We start from the raw sequence: 20,715 nt of genomic DNA on the forward strand, positions 1-20,715 counted from the left end.
TCAGGAAAATGAAACTGCTGCCATGAAGCATTGTCTCTTTCTTCTATTACCATATTTCCCTTCTGTTTTTCACCTGATGCCTCTGACTCCTTGACATTTCCCTCTACATAATGAATGGAAGATTGAACTTACAGCCCTAGGTAGTAAATGCCAACACAAAGGACTACTGACTGTTCTAAGATAACTTTTGTCATTGCTGAATGTACACTTCAGGAGGAATGGCAGTTTCTTCTTTTCTTCCTGTGTCTAAAACCATTCATTTCTTTAAAAAAAAATCATTTCCCTGGTCGCTCATTCAGGCTGAGAACTTGAGCACTGGAAAATCTATTCTGCATATGGGTCCAATACAGCTGACCATAATGTCTAAATTTCCCTTTTAGATCAAGGACACGTTTCTTAGGACATACACTGAAGCCGTCCAGAATTACAATGGAAACGATGAGAAGAGCCATGCAGTGGATGACGTACAACAGAGTGTAAGTTCAAGGTTGCAACGACTAAAGCCAATACTCTTCTCCGGTTGCAACATAAGAATTGTCAGTTGCTCAAAATGTTGTCTGTGGATTGAACATAATCAATTGGTTTGCAACACTTGAGCAGTCATTTTCATCATTCTAATTTCATTCACCTCTTTTTACCGTACACTGACAAATCTCAGACATATAGGACATGGTCTTCACTACAGTAACCATTGGAAGCTGTTGCAGATTTTTGGCTGGGACAATCAGCTGTCATTGGATGCTGGGAAGGGAAATTGTGCTTTTAAATATGCATCTATCCATTTGTGATCCGTTAATGACCAGTTATTCCTGGTGTTAATGCTAAAGGCTAACCATTTATTGCCAGCATTTGATAACCTTACTATCTTTTGATCAGTGCCTGGGCACATGACTCACTGGTTATTCCCCAGTTCACTTGAGAAGCATTTGGCAAAGCATGCTTGGAATGTTTGAAAATGTTTATTCTGTTCAAGAACTCCAGAAGTCTGATGGTACTTGTGAGCATGTGATGATCTTTGTAGAAGGCCTGTAGTATATGCTTTGCAGGCAGAAGATCCCAGATTCAGTCTTTGGGATCTCCTAGTAGGGCTGGGAGGACCCTCAACCAGTCGGTGTTGGCCAGGGATGAGGAATATGTGGCCTTCCGGACGTTGCTGGAGTCCAATTCCATCAACCTTAGTCAGTATAGCCAATAGTCAGGGATGGTGAGAATTATGATCCAGCAATGCCTGGAAGGCCACAAGTTCCCCATCCCCACCACTACCATCGTATCCTGCCCAGGTAAGGTGCAGCAACACCAGTGTAAAAAAGGCGGCTGTATGGATCTGCCCCTCTACAATGGCTGCTGCTGCTTTTTTGTGATAGTTGGTATAGTTTGAAGTAAGGACGTGAAGCATTTCCTGCTTTTTCTAACTATGGTCTTACTACTATCCTTTCTGATTATTTTTAGCTGAGTTGCTGTGGTGTCCAGAACTACACCAATTGGAGTACTAGTCACTATTTTTATGAACATGGCATCCCCCCAAGCTGCTGCATGAATGCCTCTGACTGCAATCCCTCAGACCTGGCCAACATTACCATTGCTGCTACTAAAATAAACCAGAAGGTATGGACCACTTTGCTTAGTTGCATATTTTTCAGGTTTCTCCATAACAAAAGGCAATATGTGCTGAAAAGGGGGCACCTGGGGAATTAGCTGCAGTCTTACCCATTCATCCTACTGCTTAGCTGCGTTCTAGAGCTGGTGTTTCTCATACTCCAACAGAGAAGAGATGTTTCTCCCATTTCCCAGTGATCCCTGAGCTAACTTCCCATGCCCCTGATTCTCATTCTGACAGAAAACTTCCTCCACAGAAGCAGAGCTGACAAGGCTGAAGAATGCAGCAAGTAGATTCAGATAACCTTGATAGTTATGCCAGTCATCGCGTCTGTCCTCACCTGTTGCTTTTTTCCAACATCTTGCAACCAGTTTTCTGAAAGCTGTGCCATGTACTGGATGCTAACAGCCTGCTTGAACTGAGAAAATAGAGATGATTGACATAAGAACCATGATTCATTAGGCATGTTTACTGCGCCTGTTATAATGCTGTTGGAGTCGTAAAGCTGGAGGCAGAACACAGCAACATTTGACCCCAAGCCAAAAGGGATTGCAAAAAGCACAGCGTTTTAGTGAGCATGAGTGAGAACAAACGAGATGAATAAACATGTAGAAAATACGGGTTTATGCAACTTACGATTTATGTGACGTATAAAAAAATGAATGAATACCTCTTTAGTACTGGAACAGAACTTTTTTCTGTTCAGCCTGACTCTCATATAACAGCATTAATGTTGATTTATTGTATCCATTCCCTGTCATTTTATTTACTTCTTCTAGTTTAACAGTTACATCATGAAATATTGTTACAATATGGAAAAATATAGGGGGGTTATTTTTTGTTTAAATGTGACCTTTCTTAGTAGGTATATAAATGCACTCACAAGTGAAAAGCTGTTATGATAAAAAGTGATAATAACTATAATTCTTCCTTTGAGATAAAGCTATTTCTCTCTCCCTATGTAAAAACTGAGGGAGGCCACCTTCTTCAGTTTTGCTGGGGTGCGGGAGATTCTCCCCTGCTTAAGGATAGGGGCTCCTTGGTTATGATGTTATCATGCAACCTGGGAGAATCTGGTTGCCCAGGCTAAAAAGCCTAGAAGACCTTTGTTTCCCATGCTGGCAGGAGCACAGGAAATGAGAAGTTGCACCAGGGCAACCCAACTAGCATCTTTCATTTGGGCTCAGCGAATGGGCTGGGAAGTCCACAAGGCACCCTGGAGTAATTCCCATTTTGCAATTGGAAGGGAAAGAAGTGGAGTTGTAGCTCCCTTACACTCCTTTTGTCCTGCCCAGTGTCATTTTCTGACCAACATTTTTCAGGATTTGGTTCTCAACAGCATGCAAGGTTGTTCTTCTCATTAGGGCATGTTTCCCTTCCAAATATCAGAGATTGCCTGGCAGGTGAGCAGCAGCATCCTGAAAGCCGAATGTGGAATTCAAGAGGGGGGGAGATGGAGCCCATCTTTGTATGATCATCAATTAAATCTAACATTAGATCAGTGCCCAATACCTTATTTTCACATCTCTAACATCAACTAATCCAGGGTCTTTTTGTGCTGAAGCCCTCTTTACAATACGACAAAAAATACTATTTGTTTTTTGTTTTTGCTGTCCATCACCTCCTGATATAGATTTAGACATATGTTTTATTCACAGAATAATGCCAAGAAGTTTAACTGATATTAATCTCATATTTAGAATATACTTATTCATAACTACTGATGAGTCCATTTCCCCCCTAAAATATTAGTAAGAGAATAGTTATCTTAATGTGAAAAGGAATTTGTTCATTAATTATAAAACATTCTCAGGAGAGACATATTTTGTCAGGTAATTTGTTGTGAATGTTGCAACAGTCTTTTTAAGAATACACAGTGCGGGCAGATGAATTAAAAAGAGTTATGAAATAGATAGCAAACAATGCTGAATTCTGATGAGTTTCAGAAATGTTCACCAAAGTTGAGAGCATTTGTAGAGCATGAAGCATAATTTTTTGTTTTGTTTTCAACCTTCAGATCCCTTATGCTGGGGTATTTTGAGGCTTCAGCCTCGTGGTCCCATTTATGTTAGTGAGTCACCAAGCCAGGACATGAAGTTGTTAAGAGATCAGGCCTGATCTGGTGAAATCCACTGTCTAGTACTCTCAGTGAAGCCAGTGTGTGGAAGTTGTGGACACTCCCTTGTCTGTTTCAGCAGAGGCTTTCAGCAGGAATTTTTCAAATGCATTTTGTCCTAGTTTGCTAAATCTTTAGCTCATTTCCCCCAGACAAACTGTATCCTTCTAATGCTGGCTGGGGCTGATGGGAGTTGTAGTCCAAATAATCTGGAGGGCACTAGGTTGGGGAAACATTGCTTTAAAGAAAGGTACATTATGGTAACCATACCCTAAAATGTAAAGTTTGAAAAGTTGTATGCAGTTTATCAAATTCACTCAATCTTCCCACAATCTTGGGTTACTCATTAGTATACATTGTGGTACTGAAGTGCATGTCAAACTGTCTAATCCTTCGTTGAGCACTAAATCAGAGGCAAGTGGATATCCCTATCAAGAGTAATTGGCTGCTTTCTTTTCCAGGGCTGTTACGATCTGATGACCAATTTTATGGAGACAAATATGGGGATCATAGCTGGAGTAGCTTTTGGAATTGCATTCTCACAGGTATACATTTTTAGTGCTTTGAAGGAAAGGTGTGTTTGCTTATTTCTTCAGCTTCTGGGAAGGATTAGGATAAGGGACATGCCTCTCAAACTGTTCATTAGTTCTTAGGGTCATCTGTTCATTGATTTTTCTTTTTCCAACTTAAATGGAGTTTCTCCTTGGGAATATCGGTTACAGCCCAACTAATGACTGCCTCAAGGGGGTGGGGAGGACCCTTCCATTGGGTCAAATAAAGGTTAACCTAATAAACCAATGGCTTAAATGGAGCGTAAACAACTCACATGCCAAGCAGTTGATGCATGACTTACATAGGTTTCCCCCCAGCCCAGAGGAGTCTTTTGCGTAAAGGAAATATCAGATTCAGAGTACTATCATCTATGAAATGAAAGCAGATGCCAAGGTAGTCACATTCAAGGGTTCGTATTAAGGGCCATCAACAGATAAATTTACTTCAGTTTTCACAATTAACATTTGTAATAAATAAAAGCATATTTAGTGTAAATGCTGGGGCTGACAGGTATTGGAGACTAACAACATGGAAGGGCCACAGGTCTTAGATGCTGGGGACAAACAGGGCAGAAGAGTTGTTATGTTTAGCTTCCCAGAAGCATCTCTGGCAGACTGCTGTTGGAAATCACATTGTTGGGTTTAGTGGACCTTTTGTTCTGATCCAACAGAATTGTTCTTATGTTCCTATCTTACCCTTCCTCCTGATAGTGCTGAAAAGAGGAGCAAGGATACACTGTACTTTTGCAAGAGGATTGTTGGTGATTCTGGGGGGTGATTGATTATGTATGACAGGATGCAAGAGATAACTTAATACTTTATACCCCACTTTTATATCCCACTCAAGGCAGTGAACATAGGATTCCCAAGTGACCTCCCACTGAGGCACTGAACAGACCCAAACCTGCTTAGCTTCAGCAATGTGGCCATACCCCATGTCATGAGATCACGCCATGTATAATTCACTGTCTTGCATTTCTGAACCATGATCTTTCTGCATTGCTATTGGCAAAGGTCTATTGTCCATAGCAATCTGTTCTCAAGCCAGCTTTGGCGGAGCTTGATTTCCAGTGGAATGTTATACAAGCATACTTCTAAGTGGCACATCATGAAGACATCCCTTTGGGCTTGTTCTGCACATGGGAAGAAATTGCTTACCTCCCCCTCTATGTCAGACAATAAAATGTAACTGTATACCACACCCTTTCATTATATAATCTGTTTCCATGCTGTTTCCATGCTGTTTCTTAGTAATCAATAACACAATGAAACATCAAACAGCACTGTGTCCTTAACTTTGGAAGGAGATAATCTGCCATGAAGAAACCACCCCAGTTGTTGTTTTTTGCTTCTGCACTATTGAGTGTTTCCCGCTTCTCTTTGCTTAATTAGCTAGACTGGAGATGGTTCAGCTTGTGAAAAATGAAGTTTTTTGAAACTAGACAAAGAAGTCATGAAACACAATAAAAGTGTCCTGTGGCACACTTTCTTTAAGCACACATTTGGGGGGTGGGATGGGCTGTGCCTTGGACCTAAAAGTGTCTGCACAATTCACATTTGTGCACACTTCTGTAGAAGAGACACCTGTGAACCCTTAAGAGATTGTTTTGTTTTAAAATGGTATCGGTCCTTTCAGTTGGAATAACTTATAATTAGAAAGCATTCTTTATAGAAAACGAAGGACCAAACCAAGCTGCACATGGTAAAGTCTAAATTGTCAAACATCGTGTGTGTTTCAGAAAAGTGACAGCAACCTTCAACATATAACGCGGGTGGACATTTTCCTCTTAGTCCCCAAGTTGTCCTTGTACATTTAGGAAAGAAAATTGTACAGAGCGTAGCTAGTGGTTTAAAAGGTCACTGGTATGCCCTTTGTAAGATGGAATTGCAACCAGGTTACTCATTAAATGGGGAGAAATTATAGTACAGCTTTACAGCAATGTTGACCTGCTTTTAATGGGGAATACAGGGCCCAGGCACTTATTTGTAAATGTATTGGAAATCAATTTTACAATGTATAATAACCATTCATTTTCAAATAGTGGAGGCCTGGTGTATTTCACATGCATCATGTTATTGCTTTGTATTTTTTTATTGGCAATTTAATTGTCAAAGTAAATTTAAGTATTTGTACATTGACTGAATGAGATACAGTTCATTAACAAATAGAACTGTTCAGATCTGGGGATTCAATAACTGGATCCCAATTAAGATTGCAGTTCTAACCCCACTTACTGGTGAGTAAGCCCCATTGAATTTAATAGGACTTACTTCTGAGATGCGGGTGGCACTGTGGGTTAAACCACAGAGCCTAAGACTTGCCGAGCAGAAGGTTGGTGGTTCGAATCCCCGTGACAGGGTGAGCTCCCATTGCTCCATCCCTGCCCCTGCCAATCTAGCAGTTCGAAAGCATGTCAAAGTACAAGTAGATAAATAGGTACCGCTCCAGCGGGAAGGTAAACGGCGTTTCCGTGCACTGCTCTGGTTTGCCATGCTGGCCACATGACCCGGAAGCTGTACGCCGGCTCCCTCGGCCAATAAAGCGAGATGAACGCCACAACCCCAGAGTCGGTCTCGAATGGACCTAATGGTCAGGGGTCCCGTTACCTTTTACTTCTGAGAAGTCATGGTTAAGATTGCACTGTTAGTCATACTGAACCTAAGTAGGTCCACTGAAATCAGTGGGCCTTAAGTTAGTCATTTTGCAGTAGCAGTTGTCAGGGCAGGGCAGGCAAGGCGGTGTTGCTCAGCTGCCTTCCCAACTCTGAGCATTGCTGCTGCTGGTTCATGAGAGGGGCAATGCGCAGGGAGCACAGCACAGATGTAGCAGCAGAGCCAGTCCAATGCTTCTGCTACAGTACCTGCACAATGCTGAGTTGCCCCCTCTCCCGTGCTTTGCCCCTCCCACTTTCAGGAATCAGCAGCAATTTTCGGTGTCAATGCTGCCTTCACTATGCTACCCCATCAACTACTACTGTCATAATGTACATTTTAATGATTCAGTGGGTCCACTCAAAGTATCCCTAAGTCTAGATCCAACCCATAGTTCATTGGAGACAAAAGGGGAATATAAAATTGGATGCTGAGAATTAATTGCAGCCTGAATACAGGTTTAATTTTGGGCATGAGAAGAATATCTAAGTATTAATATGCCTGCAATCTTTGTGACTGACTAGAGCTTACCACCCACTGTTTTGGTTTTAAAAACAAAACACACTGACTCTGCCGCTACCACCAGTCAAAGACATTATAATCTTACTTAAATTAAGCATACTCCTTACCAGAAAAACAAGACTGTCAAGTATTTCTGTTACATCCAGCTTTCAATGAATGCTGAAGGCACACTTCTTTACCCTGGCCTTTAACATCTGCTTATCTGTGTGTTCAGTACTCACTCTATTCCTGTGACTGTAATCTGTTTTAACTCTTTTTAATTCTGTATTTTAAATTGTTGTAACCCACTCTGAGGCCTGCTGGATAATAAATGTATTATTATTGTTATTAGGCTTTTTGCAAACTGGCAAATTGATTTAATCATTCTAGAGGCAATTTAATACATAAGCATTTTGATAAGGTAACAGTCTCCTCAATCGTAATGTTTGTGTGAAAGAATATAGCGGAATGTATACTCAATTAAAACATGTAGTGGTTGTTGTTGAAAAAATACATCTCCCCAGAATAGTTTATTTGATTAAATGTATAGCATATTAAATAGTTAACCTGAGCTGTCAAGCAATGTACAGGGGTTATAGGTGAGCATTGACTGTGCTATGAAATGGATAGCCAAATATATCACATGGCATTCTAGTAGATGCTTGTGACATGCATAGAAAGCAAATGACTGTGGTGGACCTCGTTCCAATCTTACTTTGTAGATGACAACTGATGTCTTCTGTTTTTAGTTATATACATAGTGTAGAATTCCTTTAAAAAATTGAACTAAAAGAGCAGCTGTATTTTACTTTAGTATTGTCAGTTGTCTGTCACTGGTAAACTCTGCACTTGTGAAATGTAGGTTTGTAGCAGAGATAACAAGGAAATGATAGGAAAGTTGTTTGGAGGGGGCCATCTAGAATGAAGACAACCAGTGGGCAACCCGCTCACTTATGTGGATCACAGAAATGCAAAAAGGAGCAGTCTAAGGGATTTTGGGTGTGCTAGACTGGAGGAATGCACCCCACAGTGGGAACTGAAAAAGGCAATGTGTCATGGCAGCCAAGAGTCCTCCAAACTGCAAGTGCCACGTTGGACAGATGGAGTGTAGGATGAAATGTAACACTGAACCACTTTGGAAGATTAATCTGATTGAGAGTAACTGGCTCTAGAGTACTGGGGTTAAGTGCAAACAGGAACACTTTAATTACAAGTACCTTTTGGTCAAGTTTCTTGGACACTTTTGCATTCTACTATACTCTGAGGCCAAGATGCAGAAAAGTGCCACGACTCATGATCACTTAATATGAGATGTCTTGAATGAAGTGAAAAGGCAGCAGCATAACTCCGCAAACAACTCTGAATGTTAAAAGCAAAGCAAGAGTATATATTCCCTGAGCAACCCTAACAACCTGTGATTGTCAAATAACATAGAATGATCTGAGTGCTGCCAGCCTCTTCTGCTAGTGGCAATTGATTAGAATGTCTAATAAAAGGAGCTTGCATAAGAAAGTTGTGTAGACTCTAATCACACTTACAGCCTGTACAACATCCATGTGCTTCAAGATAAATGCCAAAGTGATTGCTCAGGTGTCTGGCAATGTCTGTAACATCTGAAATCACTTTGTGTCTGACCTACTGCTTTTGACACACCAACATGGCAGGGAGTAGAAAGAACCTGTGAGGCACATTGCTATGCCTTAACTAAGTACTGTGTAAATCAGGCAGACCTGGAGCTCATTGTGCAGGTGTCTGTACAGTGAACACTCCAGAGACCACACTGGTCTGGAGGCTGTGCGTCAATGCATAGCGGGAAAACAGTGACCCATATTACAGTGAGATTTTCATGGATTATTTGCTGACCTATAACTAGTGTTTAACTGATCTCAGTGATCTTGTATAGCTCAGTTGGTTAGAGCGTGGTGCTGTTTCGACCCCCATATGGGGCAGCTGCATATTTCTGCATTGCATGGGGTTGGACTAGATGATCCTGGGGGTCCTTCCAAATCTACAATTCTGTGATTCTATCTTCATGAGCATATCCTAAGATGCCTGAAAGACGAGAAGCTAAAGAACAACAGATTGTTTTGCAGATACAGCCTTTTTTCAATGTGTAAATATTGAAGGTGAGCTGTAACCATTGGGGAGGGGTGACAGGAATAACATATATAAATTGTATAATAAAGCAAGTCAAAAAGACTTTGATTTCTTAGAAACAAATATAACAAAAGTGAAGTTCCTGGGTGGGAGATACTTTACAGGAGGATGCTTCACAATTGCATTGATTCTGTGCTTCTATTGTGTCTATTGGCTTAAATATATAATATTTGTGTATTTACATATTTTAAGGGATCAAATAAATAAATAAATAAATAATCCTCTGAAGAGTCCATGGATTTCACAGTGACACTGAACTACATGTATGATATTTTCTCTTACTCTCTCTAACAGTTGATTGGAATGCTGTTGGCATGTTGCCTGTCCCGATTTATTACTGCCAATCAGTACGAGATGGTGTAACAAGGTGGGTCTGTGTATATTGCTGTATGCAGGATGTCCTTCCCAAAGTGACTCTCATGCCTTGCTTTTCTGCTTATGAAAGCCATTACATAGCTGCTTGTATTAAGTATAGTCAGTCAGTTTTTGCAGCTGGGATGAAAATAGTATAATCAGAGTGGCATTATTATAAAAAATAAAAAATCCTAAATAGATCTCTTGATTTAGGCAATATACTGGATATGTTTTTATAACCTTAAAAAACAACCAAAAAACCCCCCACAAAAAAACACCTTAACAATATCTGCATATCTACTCAGATGGAAGTGTCACAGAATTCAGTGGGGTTTACTCCCAGGAAAGAGTTTACGGGATTTCAATCTTCTGAAGCAAAATATCACTTACATTGCTATTCTGTGGTTTATTTCAATTAATTCATTAACCAGTTATAAGCAAGGCAGCTAAGCCAAATGAAAACCATGGGGGCAGATCATTAGGAGATTTGGAGTTAGTTGATGACACTTTCTTTCCTTTACGTTTTGGCCCAGAGAGGCTGTGAAGGTTCTAAACCAGTGATGGACTGGATGTGGGTTAAGAACCTGTAACTTAATTTGGACAAGGTAGAAGTGCTCCCAGTCAGTAGGACTGCTGATCTGGCAATAGGAGTTCAGCATGTTGGTCTCTCCTTGGAAAACCAGGTTTGCAGTTTCAGGATGCTGTTAGTCCTGACCATGCTCCTGATTTCCCAGATGGCTGCTGCAGTCAGGAGCACTTTTCCTTTCCATAGCTGGAGTGCCAACTGTACCCATTTATGGAAAGGATGGACCTGTATAGCTCAGCTGGTTAGAGTGTGGTGCTGATAATGCCATACAATCCCTGTATGGGACAGCTACATATTCCTGCATTGTAGGGGTTTGGACTAGATGAATCTCATGGTCCCTTTCACCTCTACAATTCTATGATTCTAATTATAATGGAACTAGATATTGTGCTTATATTTGTTAATGTTTTCGCAATACAGGGTTCAATCCAAAGGCTTTCTTTTCCCAGTGGGAGGAAAGTTCTTCAGTTAGAGGAAAGGAACCTTTGATCTAACCCAAAGCATCCTTACCTTCAAAAGAGGATTTTTATGGTTGATGGTAACTAAAACAATCTCTTGTTCTCTCTCCCACCCACCCCTTTCTGTTCTTTCCAGGGGTGTCAAATACAGTGCCTGTTTTCAATCAGGAACTGGATAATTCTTGGAAGACTTCTAAAGAATGTTAGAGCACATACACAACTACACATATACACACACACATAAAGCCACCACCTTCTAAACTCTGTACCATGCGTAGTGTACCATTCCGTGAAGTACTGTTGTGCCGCAAAAGTAGCCTGAACCATTCAGCATCCAGTACTGTACACTCCATCCTGAAGGCTCTGCATATGATGGCACTATATGTATGTTCTTGGTCAGACTGTAGTTGCATTGTAAAGTTAACAGAGGTAATTCATTAACAGCAATGATTGGGCTGTGCATGTAGTGACTGGAGGGCGAGATTAGCCTTTCACTATGGTTAATAAATGTCGCACACATCCATATTAAACTTGTATACAAATATATAAATATATATATATATATTATTTGGTTTTTCAGATTTTTAATTTCTTGATTTTTGTTTACTGCTTTACTAAAGTTTTTCAACGTACCCACTCCCTCCCCCACAACTGCCCCAAGAAGAAATCAGTTACATAACTCATGAAGATACTTGAAAAAAGTCCAAAATCTGCTTGAGAGAAATTGTTCTTTTGATGTTCTGCTGCACCTTTGATTCTTAATGTTGTACACCTAGTGGGTTGCCAGTAGGCCTTTGTCTAGTGCATTCTGCCTCTGAATCTGAACCTGTGTAATAGTTACAAAGCTGTGTTTGTTTGCTTACTGTGAAACCAGTAATTTCTGCTTTTAAAAAAATTAGATAATTATGAACTAATCAAACTGTGCTGTAACACTACTTTCTTCTCCCCCCTTATATTTCTTTTACTCTCCTATTGCATTGAAGTTGCCACCAAATACATTGTCAAATCAATCAAACTTATGGGGGGGAAAGAGTGTGTGGAATATTTTTGGGGGTTGGGGAGCAAAAGTTTAAGACCTTTTTTAAAAAGAATAGGAATTTTTAAATAAGGCCTCTGTCTAGCATGCCAACAAGAATGCATTGATATTGTGAGTATTTGTGATATACATATTAATAAATGGAACCATTACGGATTTCTACTGGCCTCCGCTTTATTTTTCAGCAATTACACAGACTTCTTTTTTCAATGGCAATGCTATGAAAGCCTGTATCTGCAAAACATTCCTTCCTACCTCATTTCATCCCCCCCCCCCCGCCATCACTCTGATAGAGCACCATCTGAACATGGTTTATTTCAGGGCTTGGAAGTGTTCATGTGAACTTTATGTTCACACTGGATAGGGTAGCACTTCAGTTATCATCCAATTTAGCGCGGGGGGCACAAATCAGGTATGAAAAATTGCAACAACATAAAATACACTGCCCTACAGCAATTTGACAACAACATTGTCTGGTTTCTTTTCTGGAGAAAAGAGATAGTACAAGACCAGCTGTTTGTATATTGAACATTGGGTTGCTGCCCCACATATGTCTGAAAATCTTACAATTGCAGATGTGATCCAAAGTGTATATGTATGACATAATTGTTTTCCATTTCTCATATATAATACATTTGCCTAGTATTCATAATTAAATTGCTTCTTCAGATGGCATGCAAATACCAGTTACTACCAATTTCACTGTGTAAATATGTTCACTACCTGAACATTAAAGGTATGCTTGAAAGTGACACCAAGTACAAAATGCAAGAACAAGCTGTTAATTTGAGTGAAGATAAAGGAGCATCTGGACACATCTCAGCTGAAAGAGACATTCATGACCGTGCAGCCTCCTGAAAGAACTGGTGCTTTGATAAACGTTTAGGACCGAGGTTCACTAGAGAAGAGGACCCTGCTTCTTGGCTCTTACTGTCCCCTAGTGCAGCAGCACCAGAATCCCTAATTATGATTGAGTAAAACAATTTAGGTCAGGTCTTGAGAGGTCTCTGGGGCAATTTTGCAGCCTCATTTCCCTGCCTGGCAGGATGTCTGCCTTGAGGTTCTGACTCAGAACCCCAGTCACCCGGTCAGGGGAGAGACAAGGATGCTGGGCCCTGCATGGTGCCCCTGAGCTCTGGCAGTAGCAGCACTGTTGCGTAGCAGCGTGATCTGCCAAGTGGGCAATACTCTGATGTTCAGGGGGATAAGCCCTTCCTTCCCAGCCAGATTTAACTAGGTCGTGAGGAAAAAGAGCTGGAAATTTGCAACCAGCTCATAAGGAAATGGAAGCATCAGTTAGCTCTTAGTGCTGCAGTGGGACATTTGGATGAAGGTGCTGCTGCCACAGCTACTGGGGGATCCTCATTGTGCTGTCCAGCAGAGCTTTCCCAGGTAATATAGGGTCTGGCCCAAAGGAGGTGGTAGAACTGACGATAGCTCATTATGACTTGTTTGCATAGCATTTTGAGGATAAAATTGCTTGCATCCACTGGGATATAGTGCCTGCTATTTTAGCAGATGAATCAAGGGGCGTCCAGAGCACTGTCCAGTCCTGTTGTGTTGGGTGAGTTTCAGTAAGACTCGAGGATGTGGAAAAAGTGCTTCGATTGGTTAGGGCAACCACTTGCACTCTGGACCCTTGTACCTCTTAGCTGATAAAAACTAACAGAGAGGGGAAACCCTGTGGGACCATGCTTTCAGGGTAGCTACATTTTCCTGGCTTTGCTCCTGCATCTTTCGCAGCAGACTAACAGGAAGAAATTAGGCAGGTGGAGCTTTCTTCCTCATTGCTTTATCTCTCTGCTAGAAAAGCCTGCCTAATTTCTCTGTGTGCAGCTGCTGTTAAATGAGCAGGAGGAGAGCGGGCAAAGGGGGGCAGGAATAGCAACTCTAATTAAAGGTATGGTTTCACAGAACAAACTGGGGTCTCTTCCTGATTTCTGCTCAACGGTAATGCAGAGAGAGAGAGAGAGGCATGTGGAGGTGCAGCAAAGATGTTCCACTGTGGTGATTTTTAAACCATGAGTACCCTTTGTGAATCAGAAGCAGGGTGCCGCCTTTTTAACCTGACCTGCTCCAAAGCCTTAACAGCAGCCTAACAAGCAGACAAAGCTTCCTGGCATTTTGTGTCTTTGCCTGTATAAGCTTCCCCTGATCAATTTTGGTGTCAGGCTATAATTAAAGCTAAGCTGGAAAGGGGGTGATAAAGCTTGGCTGTGCCTGCTTGGCAAACAGTGCAAAGGTCTAACTGCGTGTGAATGCATGTGATGAACCTTCCAGTGGCCCTCCTTTTTCACTGCAAAGCGGTCTAAAGGGGTGGACAATTTGGAGTACAGCTGGAAGGGAATGCTTTCACAGTCACAACAAGAGAAAGCAATGAGTATGGGGGGTGAAGGACAAAGCACTCCCTCTTCTTGCACCAAGACCCTCCTCACAATGCTGTTTTGCAATGAAGTAGCATCATTGGGCATTCATTGCACACATTTATGGTCCTCAAGTTCTTCAAGTAATGCCAGTTCATCACTCCATGCAGCTCTAAGAGCAGCAAAACCCATATTATCTGGGGACAGAGATGGGAAACCTGTGGCCCTCTGGTCAAATGTACTGCTGGTAATGTAGAATTATAAGTCTTGAAGGGGGAAAAATATTGGGACTCCCATAGTCCTTGACCATTGGCCATGCTGGCTGGTTGGTGATGGGGATTTGGAACCTAAACATCTCAAAGACCACTGGGTCTCCATTTCTGCCTTTTGGAGTAGCAGCTTTAATAACACATACAACACAGTGGGGCCAACCTAGAAGGCTCCTCGCTGCAAACAGTCTAAATGCATCTATTCCTCTCCTAAGTTGAGGTTGGGGTTTGGTTCTGTGGGTTTCCAGCAGAAGGTGACCGTGCACAGTGGTGATTGGCTCCCCCCTGTAATGTCACCAAGACTCTCCCCCCCCCCCCCCGCCTCAAGTCTTTGGTTGTTGTGCATTTAAATATTTCTTTCTTTTTAAAAGACAGATAAAGACATGAATGTTCATGTTGTGCTTTCAAAAAACTTTTTTTTAAAGGCAGACAACTTGCTTAAAAGATTGGAGAAAGAGCAAAACAGATAGCTGAGCTGGTATTTGATTTGCTGGTATGAATGCCTGCCATTTCAGTTACTAAGTGGAGCTTGCCCCATGGCTGAGGAGTGTGCTAGAACTGTGAGATTTCTGGGTGCTTCCAGATGAGGGCTTAATATTGTAAATAGGTTGTTCAAATATCGCAAATGGGTCACTGGCAACTGTAGCTGCTTTTTAAAAAAAGATTTCCCCTAGGAAGGATAAATCTGGATTAAATGAGAGGAAAAAACTGGCTGGCATTTTGATGCCAACAACCTCGTTGCATGGGGGACATCCACCCTGCAATGAGCACCCATCTGGAAGAACCCTGCCCTTAGCAAAGACCAAGCCTAGCCAAGGGTTTTAAACCTTTATGCCTTGCATGCAAGCACATCTCCAAATTATCTTGGACAAAATATTCTTTTCCTCTAGATGGACGTTAATTCACTTCCTTCCATTATCGCCTTGAGCAAAGAGTTTCCATCATGCTCAGGACCCCAGAACATCCCTCCCTTCCCTTGGCCCTTGTGCAGCAGTAATCCTGATTGAGTACTTGGGGGACCAGCTCTTGGGCTTTCCCCCACAGGGTCAGATCCTGCACTGCACTGAAGAATAGCACCTATTCTGCTTTATAGCATAATAAGGAGGCCATCCCTGCAGGAAAACAGTTTGCAAAGAAAGCCTGGCACACAACCTGCCACTTCTCAGCTGGCTGGGAAACTTAATCTGATCAAGCAAAGCAGAGCAAGGGTGGAAAGAGCTTGCAAACAGTGCTTACTGAGCCTCAAAACAAAATTCCTAGTGGGGCTGTATGCAAGCTGCCCAGCATTGGTGCAGAAAGAAAGTTGGCACCCACTGCATTAATTTAGAAGATGAACATTGTCCTGCATGGTACAGCCTAGAAGCAGCAGGCTGGGTTGGCATTTGAAGGAGGTGTCAGCTTGCCAAAGCCAGATTGGCCAGAGCCAGCCTTTGACAAGAAGCAATACAAGAGCTGCAGACGGCTCAGAGAAGGCCTTGCTCTCTTCGGGTGGCTGCTCACTTGGCTTCCTGGCTGATGCTGAGCAATGTGGAGTTGCATGAGCAGTGGGAATAATACAAGAGATGCAAATGCATGTAAGATGACAAGGCAGCAAGGAGAGAGAGTGCCAAGCCAGGCCTTCTTTGATTCTTCAGAGCAACAGGGACATCACCTGTTCTTCAAGAATGCTCAAAAATTATAAACGGAGGCTCTGAGATTACATCCGTAAGCTCTCTTAGTACCTTTGGGTGCAGCTTATCAGGCCTTGGAAACTTGAATTCATTTAAAGTAGCTAAGTGTTCCCTTCCACCTCTTTTCCTATCCTGGGCTGCAGTTCCCTCCTTGCATCGTTTAGTCTGTAATCACCAGGATGAGCACTACTTTCCTCTTGGGTGAAGACAAAAGCAAAGTAGGTGATGAGCAGTTCTGTCTTCTCTCTGTCACCCAATAGCATTCTCCACGCTGAGGACCTATTACTTTGATTGTTCCTCCTCTTGCTTCAGACTTAGCCAACTCAAGTCTGGGTTCACAGTTGTCAGTACCCCCTGCCTAAAAAAAGGGTTCACCAGCCTGCTTGTTTATGCAGACCTATATCAGGATTTTGGGGCCAAAATGGGCAAAAACAACATTTGTAATGCTTCTCAGCCTGGCTACTGGTGGCTGTTCTTACTTACCGTAAGTGGCTATTTACATGTCTGAATTAATGGTATCCCAATAGCAGTAGCAAAGGCTGCTATTTTGAAAGTCAGTACTGGCCCTGCATTATAGCAAGCCAAGTCCTTTGCCAAGAAGCTACTTTAACCTATTTGTTAGGTAGGTAGGTAGGTATATTTATTTTGATTTATTACATCTATATGCTCTCTTTTCTCTGAGGAGCTCAAGGTGGCGTACTTGGTTCTTCCCCCTCCTCATTTAATCCCCACGAAAATGATATGAGGTCAGTTAGGCTGAGAGGCAGTGACTGCCCCAAGGTTCATGGCCAAGTGGGGATTTGAACCCTGGTCTCCCAGGTCTTAGTCCAATACTGTAACCACTATACGACACTGCTTATCATTTCCAGTTCTTGCTGAACAGCATGCAGGGTTTTGCCTTCTAGTTTTTAGAAGGTACATTTGTGGAATGTAAATCAAACTAGCCTTATAAGGCTAGAAAGTGAAAAGGGGAGGGAGGGAGTGTGTGTTATTGGCAATTAGCACAGGTTTTTTAAAAAGTAATTAGCCCTCTTGCCCCAAGAATTAATGAATGTGTTTCATTACTCTCCCTAAGGGATAGTCGGCCCAATAACAATCCACTGCAGATTAATGTGACTCTAAAAACTACAAGGTCTGAAAATGCAGGCTGCAAGATGAATGCAGGTGGGCAAACTTACAAAGATGAACATGGGAAGAAATGCTTACGTAAAGATGGGTCATTAATAAAGCTGGATGGGCTAAGGGCATAAAAAAATGAACCAGTTTCTTTTTCTGTTATACATATTCAACATGGGTAAGCATGATGCAAACAAACAAGGCCAAATGCCTTGCTAGGGAAAATCTGGAGAAAGAAAATTGGTTTCCACTGATTTCTTGCTCATCTCAGCCACCAATGATGCTATGAAGCAAAATGTACCTTGGATTTTATTAGAACTTCACACCATATTGGACTTTCGGGTTAGCGCCATCGGCAATGGCGGAGTTCCTCTGACCGAGAGGAACCCGCTCCGTGAAAATCGGGTCTTGCCGCCGCGGCGAAGGCGGAGACCCCTCAAAATCCCAGGCGGAGGAAGCCTGGGAACGTGGGATTTGGCTGACACCAAGAGCGCCTCCCCTACTCGCAGGGAAACCCCTTTTCAGGGATCTGAAGCGACGTGGGGTGAGCGGTGTGGTGTTTTGAATCGACCGCTACTTTTACGGAGTGAAGCCGCACAGCCGTTGCCGGAGAGCACTGACTTTTTTCCTGTGGACAATTGGACTCTAAACAAGTACCCGTGAGTAGAACGGAAAATTGGACTACGAAACATTTTAATTTGGCATTGAAGCAGGAAGGTTCTAAACAGGAAGTCCGCCTTCCGCTTTTGTAAATAGACTGAAGCAAAACTTTGCAAGCTAAAGTCAGGAAAGTTGTATATAAAGGACTAAGTTTCCATCAAAACCCCTCTTGGAAGCAGGAGAAGAGGGGGGAAATCTTAGATTGTTCAAGCCTGCAGGAGAGAGAGTAAAGAAGGTAAATTTCCAGCGTCTCAAACCTGGGAACGGGGTGTCAGAGACAGAAATTTTTGGGGAAGTTTATTGACTGTGAATGGAACGTCTTTTGATAGATAGTTAAAAAAGAGAAACATATTGATTCCAATGTTGCCTTTTGCATTCAAAAGAAACAAAATATTTGAAAAATGAAAGTAACTTTCTTTTGTTGGACCTGCTTTCAAAAGATAGATACAAATAGAAATTGTCTCCTCTAGAGGGAGCTTGTTAAACTGTTGCTGGAGTCGATCTGGGGATTTCACAGCTGTGGAGATTAAGGATCGTGAGACCAGACTCTGACCTTGGATAAAAATGTGTTTAGAAGAAGTTTTGGTGCTTGCTTTTTGCAAGACAAGCGCTGTGTTGGAGCAGCTGCATGAGAAGATGGATTTGATGACTGTTGCAGTCAAAAACTTTGGAAAAACAGTGAATACTCATATAGAAACCATTCAGGAACCAACCCAGGAATCTGTTTTGACAGGGCAAGTGCAAGGGCAGAAGATAATGGAGGAGGTTGCTGTTGAACCTCAAGTAACACAAATGGAGAAACCCGAGGCCCTGCAGGAGCATAAGCTGCTGTTTTTGAAGACTGAACCTGGAGAAAGTCAGATATGGAGAGAGGGAGTATCATTTGGTTGAGAGATGGGAAGCTGGATGGATCCCCCTAGGCAGGGATGTTTTGGTTTTTGGGATTGGGTTTTGGGCCGGGGGGGTCTGGAGTTGCGGGGGCTCTTAACTTTGGAGGGACTTTGAAACATGCTTTTAAATACTTTCTGGACTACAGTGCTGACTGTGGAGAATGGGCTGATCTGTTGAGGGGAGACGGAGATATTGTTGGGTTGGAGTCTCCCCGAGCCTACTCCTCAATGAGAAAGGAAAGAAATTAAGAAAAAGATCAACAAAAGACAAGGTAAAGTGCAGGTATAAACAAGAAGAAGATCTGCAGGAAGGGACATGGAAAAGAGCCTCGGACATAAGATCACCAGGTTGATGGACTAGATGGAATGGACAGTAAGGACTGACTTAACCCGAGACCAGGAAGAAGAGACGTTGGATGAGGATTGGAAGAAAGTTTTTTTAAAAAATTATTTTGAGAATTAGTGTAAAATTAATGAGTATTAGGAAAAATGTTGGAATGAAACTATTTGGCTTTAGTAGAAATGATATAAGGAGTTATGTATAAATAGGTATTAAGCTTTAAGTTTTAAGGTATTTTATGGTAAGATAAGGTTAAAATAAACTAAGGTAAATTGAATGACAGAATATAGTGAAAGATGGAAAGGATTTGCTGAGTTAATTAATAGGTTAGACTGTTAAGATAAATTATTTAACAAAAATTGAGAAAGATGGAAAGAATTTGCTGAAATAATTAATTAAACTAGAATACAAAAAGGGAGGTGTGAGGAGGTCAATGAAACAAGTAAATGAAAGATAAAGATATGGAATATTGGATGTGTGTTTTAATATTATTGATCTTTTTTGCTGTATTGTTGTATTGGTTTTTAAGTTTTTTTTCTTTTTTATGTATTGTAATGTATGTCTTGTCAATTTTTTTTGTTGTTTTCTTTTCTTCTTTTTTCTGTAATTTTTAAACTTCTAATAAATATCTTTTTTTTTAAAAAAAAAAAGAACTTCACACCATATTAGGTGCTGCTTTTGAGGTGGTCTTGTTGAGCTGGTCTATTACAGGATTATCTAAGAGAAATCTTGAGTTACATATAATCATTAGAAACTGAGTTCCTCCAGTCATTCTCCATTAGTTAAACCTTCTTGTAATTACACCCTCATGTGGCTAGATTTATATTTCACCACAATGTAAGAGCAATTAGATCTACCCCATCAGTATTTTGAAGTTGTATGGTTCTGGAAAATTATACCATGTGCTTTTGAATAATCTGTCTCTCTCACTGTTTCTCTCTGTGACACACAAATACCTCTTCCCTCAGCTTGTTTCAGCCACCATTTCACACTTGCCTCTGCTTCATATACCCCAGATATACATTATACACTACAGTCCTACACAGCCAGACGAATGGTTACTTCTGGGTTTTGCCAGTGTGGCATTTGTTTTCACAAAAGGCAGTGGTGGCCACCAACTTGGATGGTTTTAAAAGAGGATTAGATAAAATCATGGAGGATAAGGCTATCAGTGGCAATGCTCTGCCTCCACAGCCAGAGTCAGTAATGCTTTTCTGTTCAAAGCAGGCATGGCCAAACTTGGCCCTCCAACTGTTTTGGAACTACAACTCCCACCATCCCTAGCTAACAGGACCAGTGGTCAGGGATGATGGGAACTGTAGTCCCAAAACAGCTGGAGAGCCAAGTTTGGCCATGCCTGGTTTAAAGGAATAGAACACCAAAACTGCTAAGAATAAAA

General features: G+C 41.6%; 2 protein-coding genes across 4 annotated transcripts in view; one reads left to right on the forward strand and one right to left on the reverse strand.

The window, feature by feature from the left end:
- Positions 1-12,164, forward strand: part of TSPAN7 (tetraspanin 7) — a 73,168-nt gene extending 61,004 nt beyond the window's left edge. Inside the window, exons 4-8 of the mRNA XM_081197822.1 lie at positions 381-476; positions 1,450-1,605; positions 4,175-4,258; positions 9,869-9,941; positions 11,109-12,164. Coding sequence (XP_081053948.1) covers positions 381-476; positions 1,450-1,605; positions 4,175-4,258; positions 9,869-9,937 — 405 coding nt within the window. The 3' untranslated portion in view covers positions 9,938-9,941; positions 11,109-12,164. The remainder of the gene's footprint in view (positions 1-380; positions 477-1,449; positions 1,606-4,174; positions 4,259-9,868; positions 9,942-11,108) is intronic.
- Positions 1-20,715, reverse strand: part of LOC308589027 (uncharacterized protein) — a 159,142-nt gene that overhangs the window by 96,378 nt on the left and 42,049 nt on the right. The window lies entirely within an intron of this gene.

Source organism: Podarcis bocagei (genome assembly GCF_964188305.1).
Source record: "Podarcis bocagei genome assembly, chromosome: 6".
NCBI classification, from domain to species: domain Eukaryota; kingdom Metazoa; phylum Chordata; class Lepidosauria; order Squamata; family Lacertidae; genus Podarcis; species Podarcis bocagei.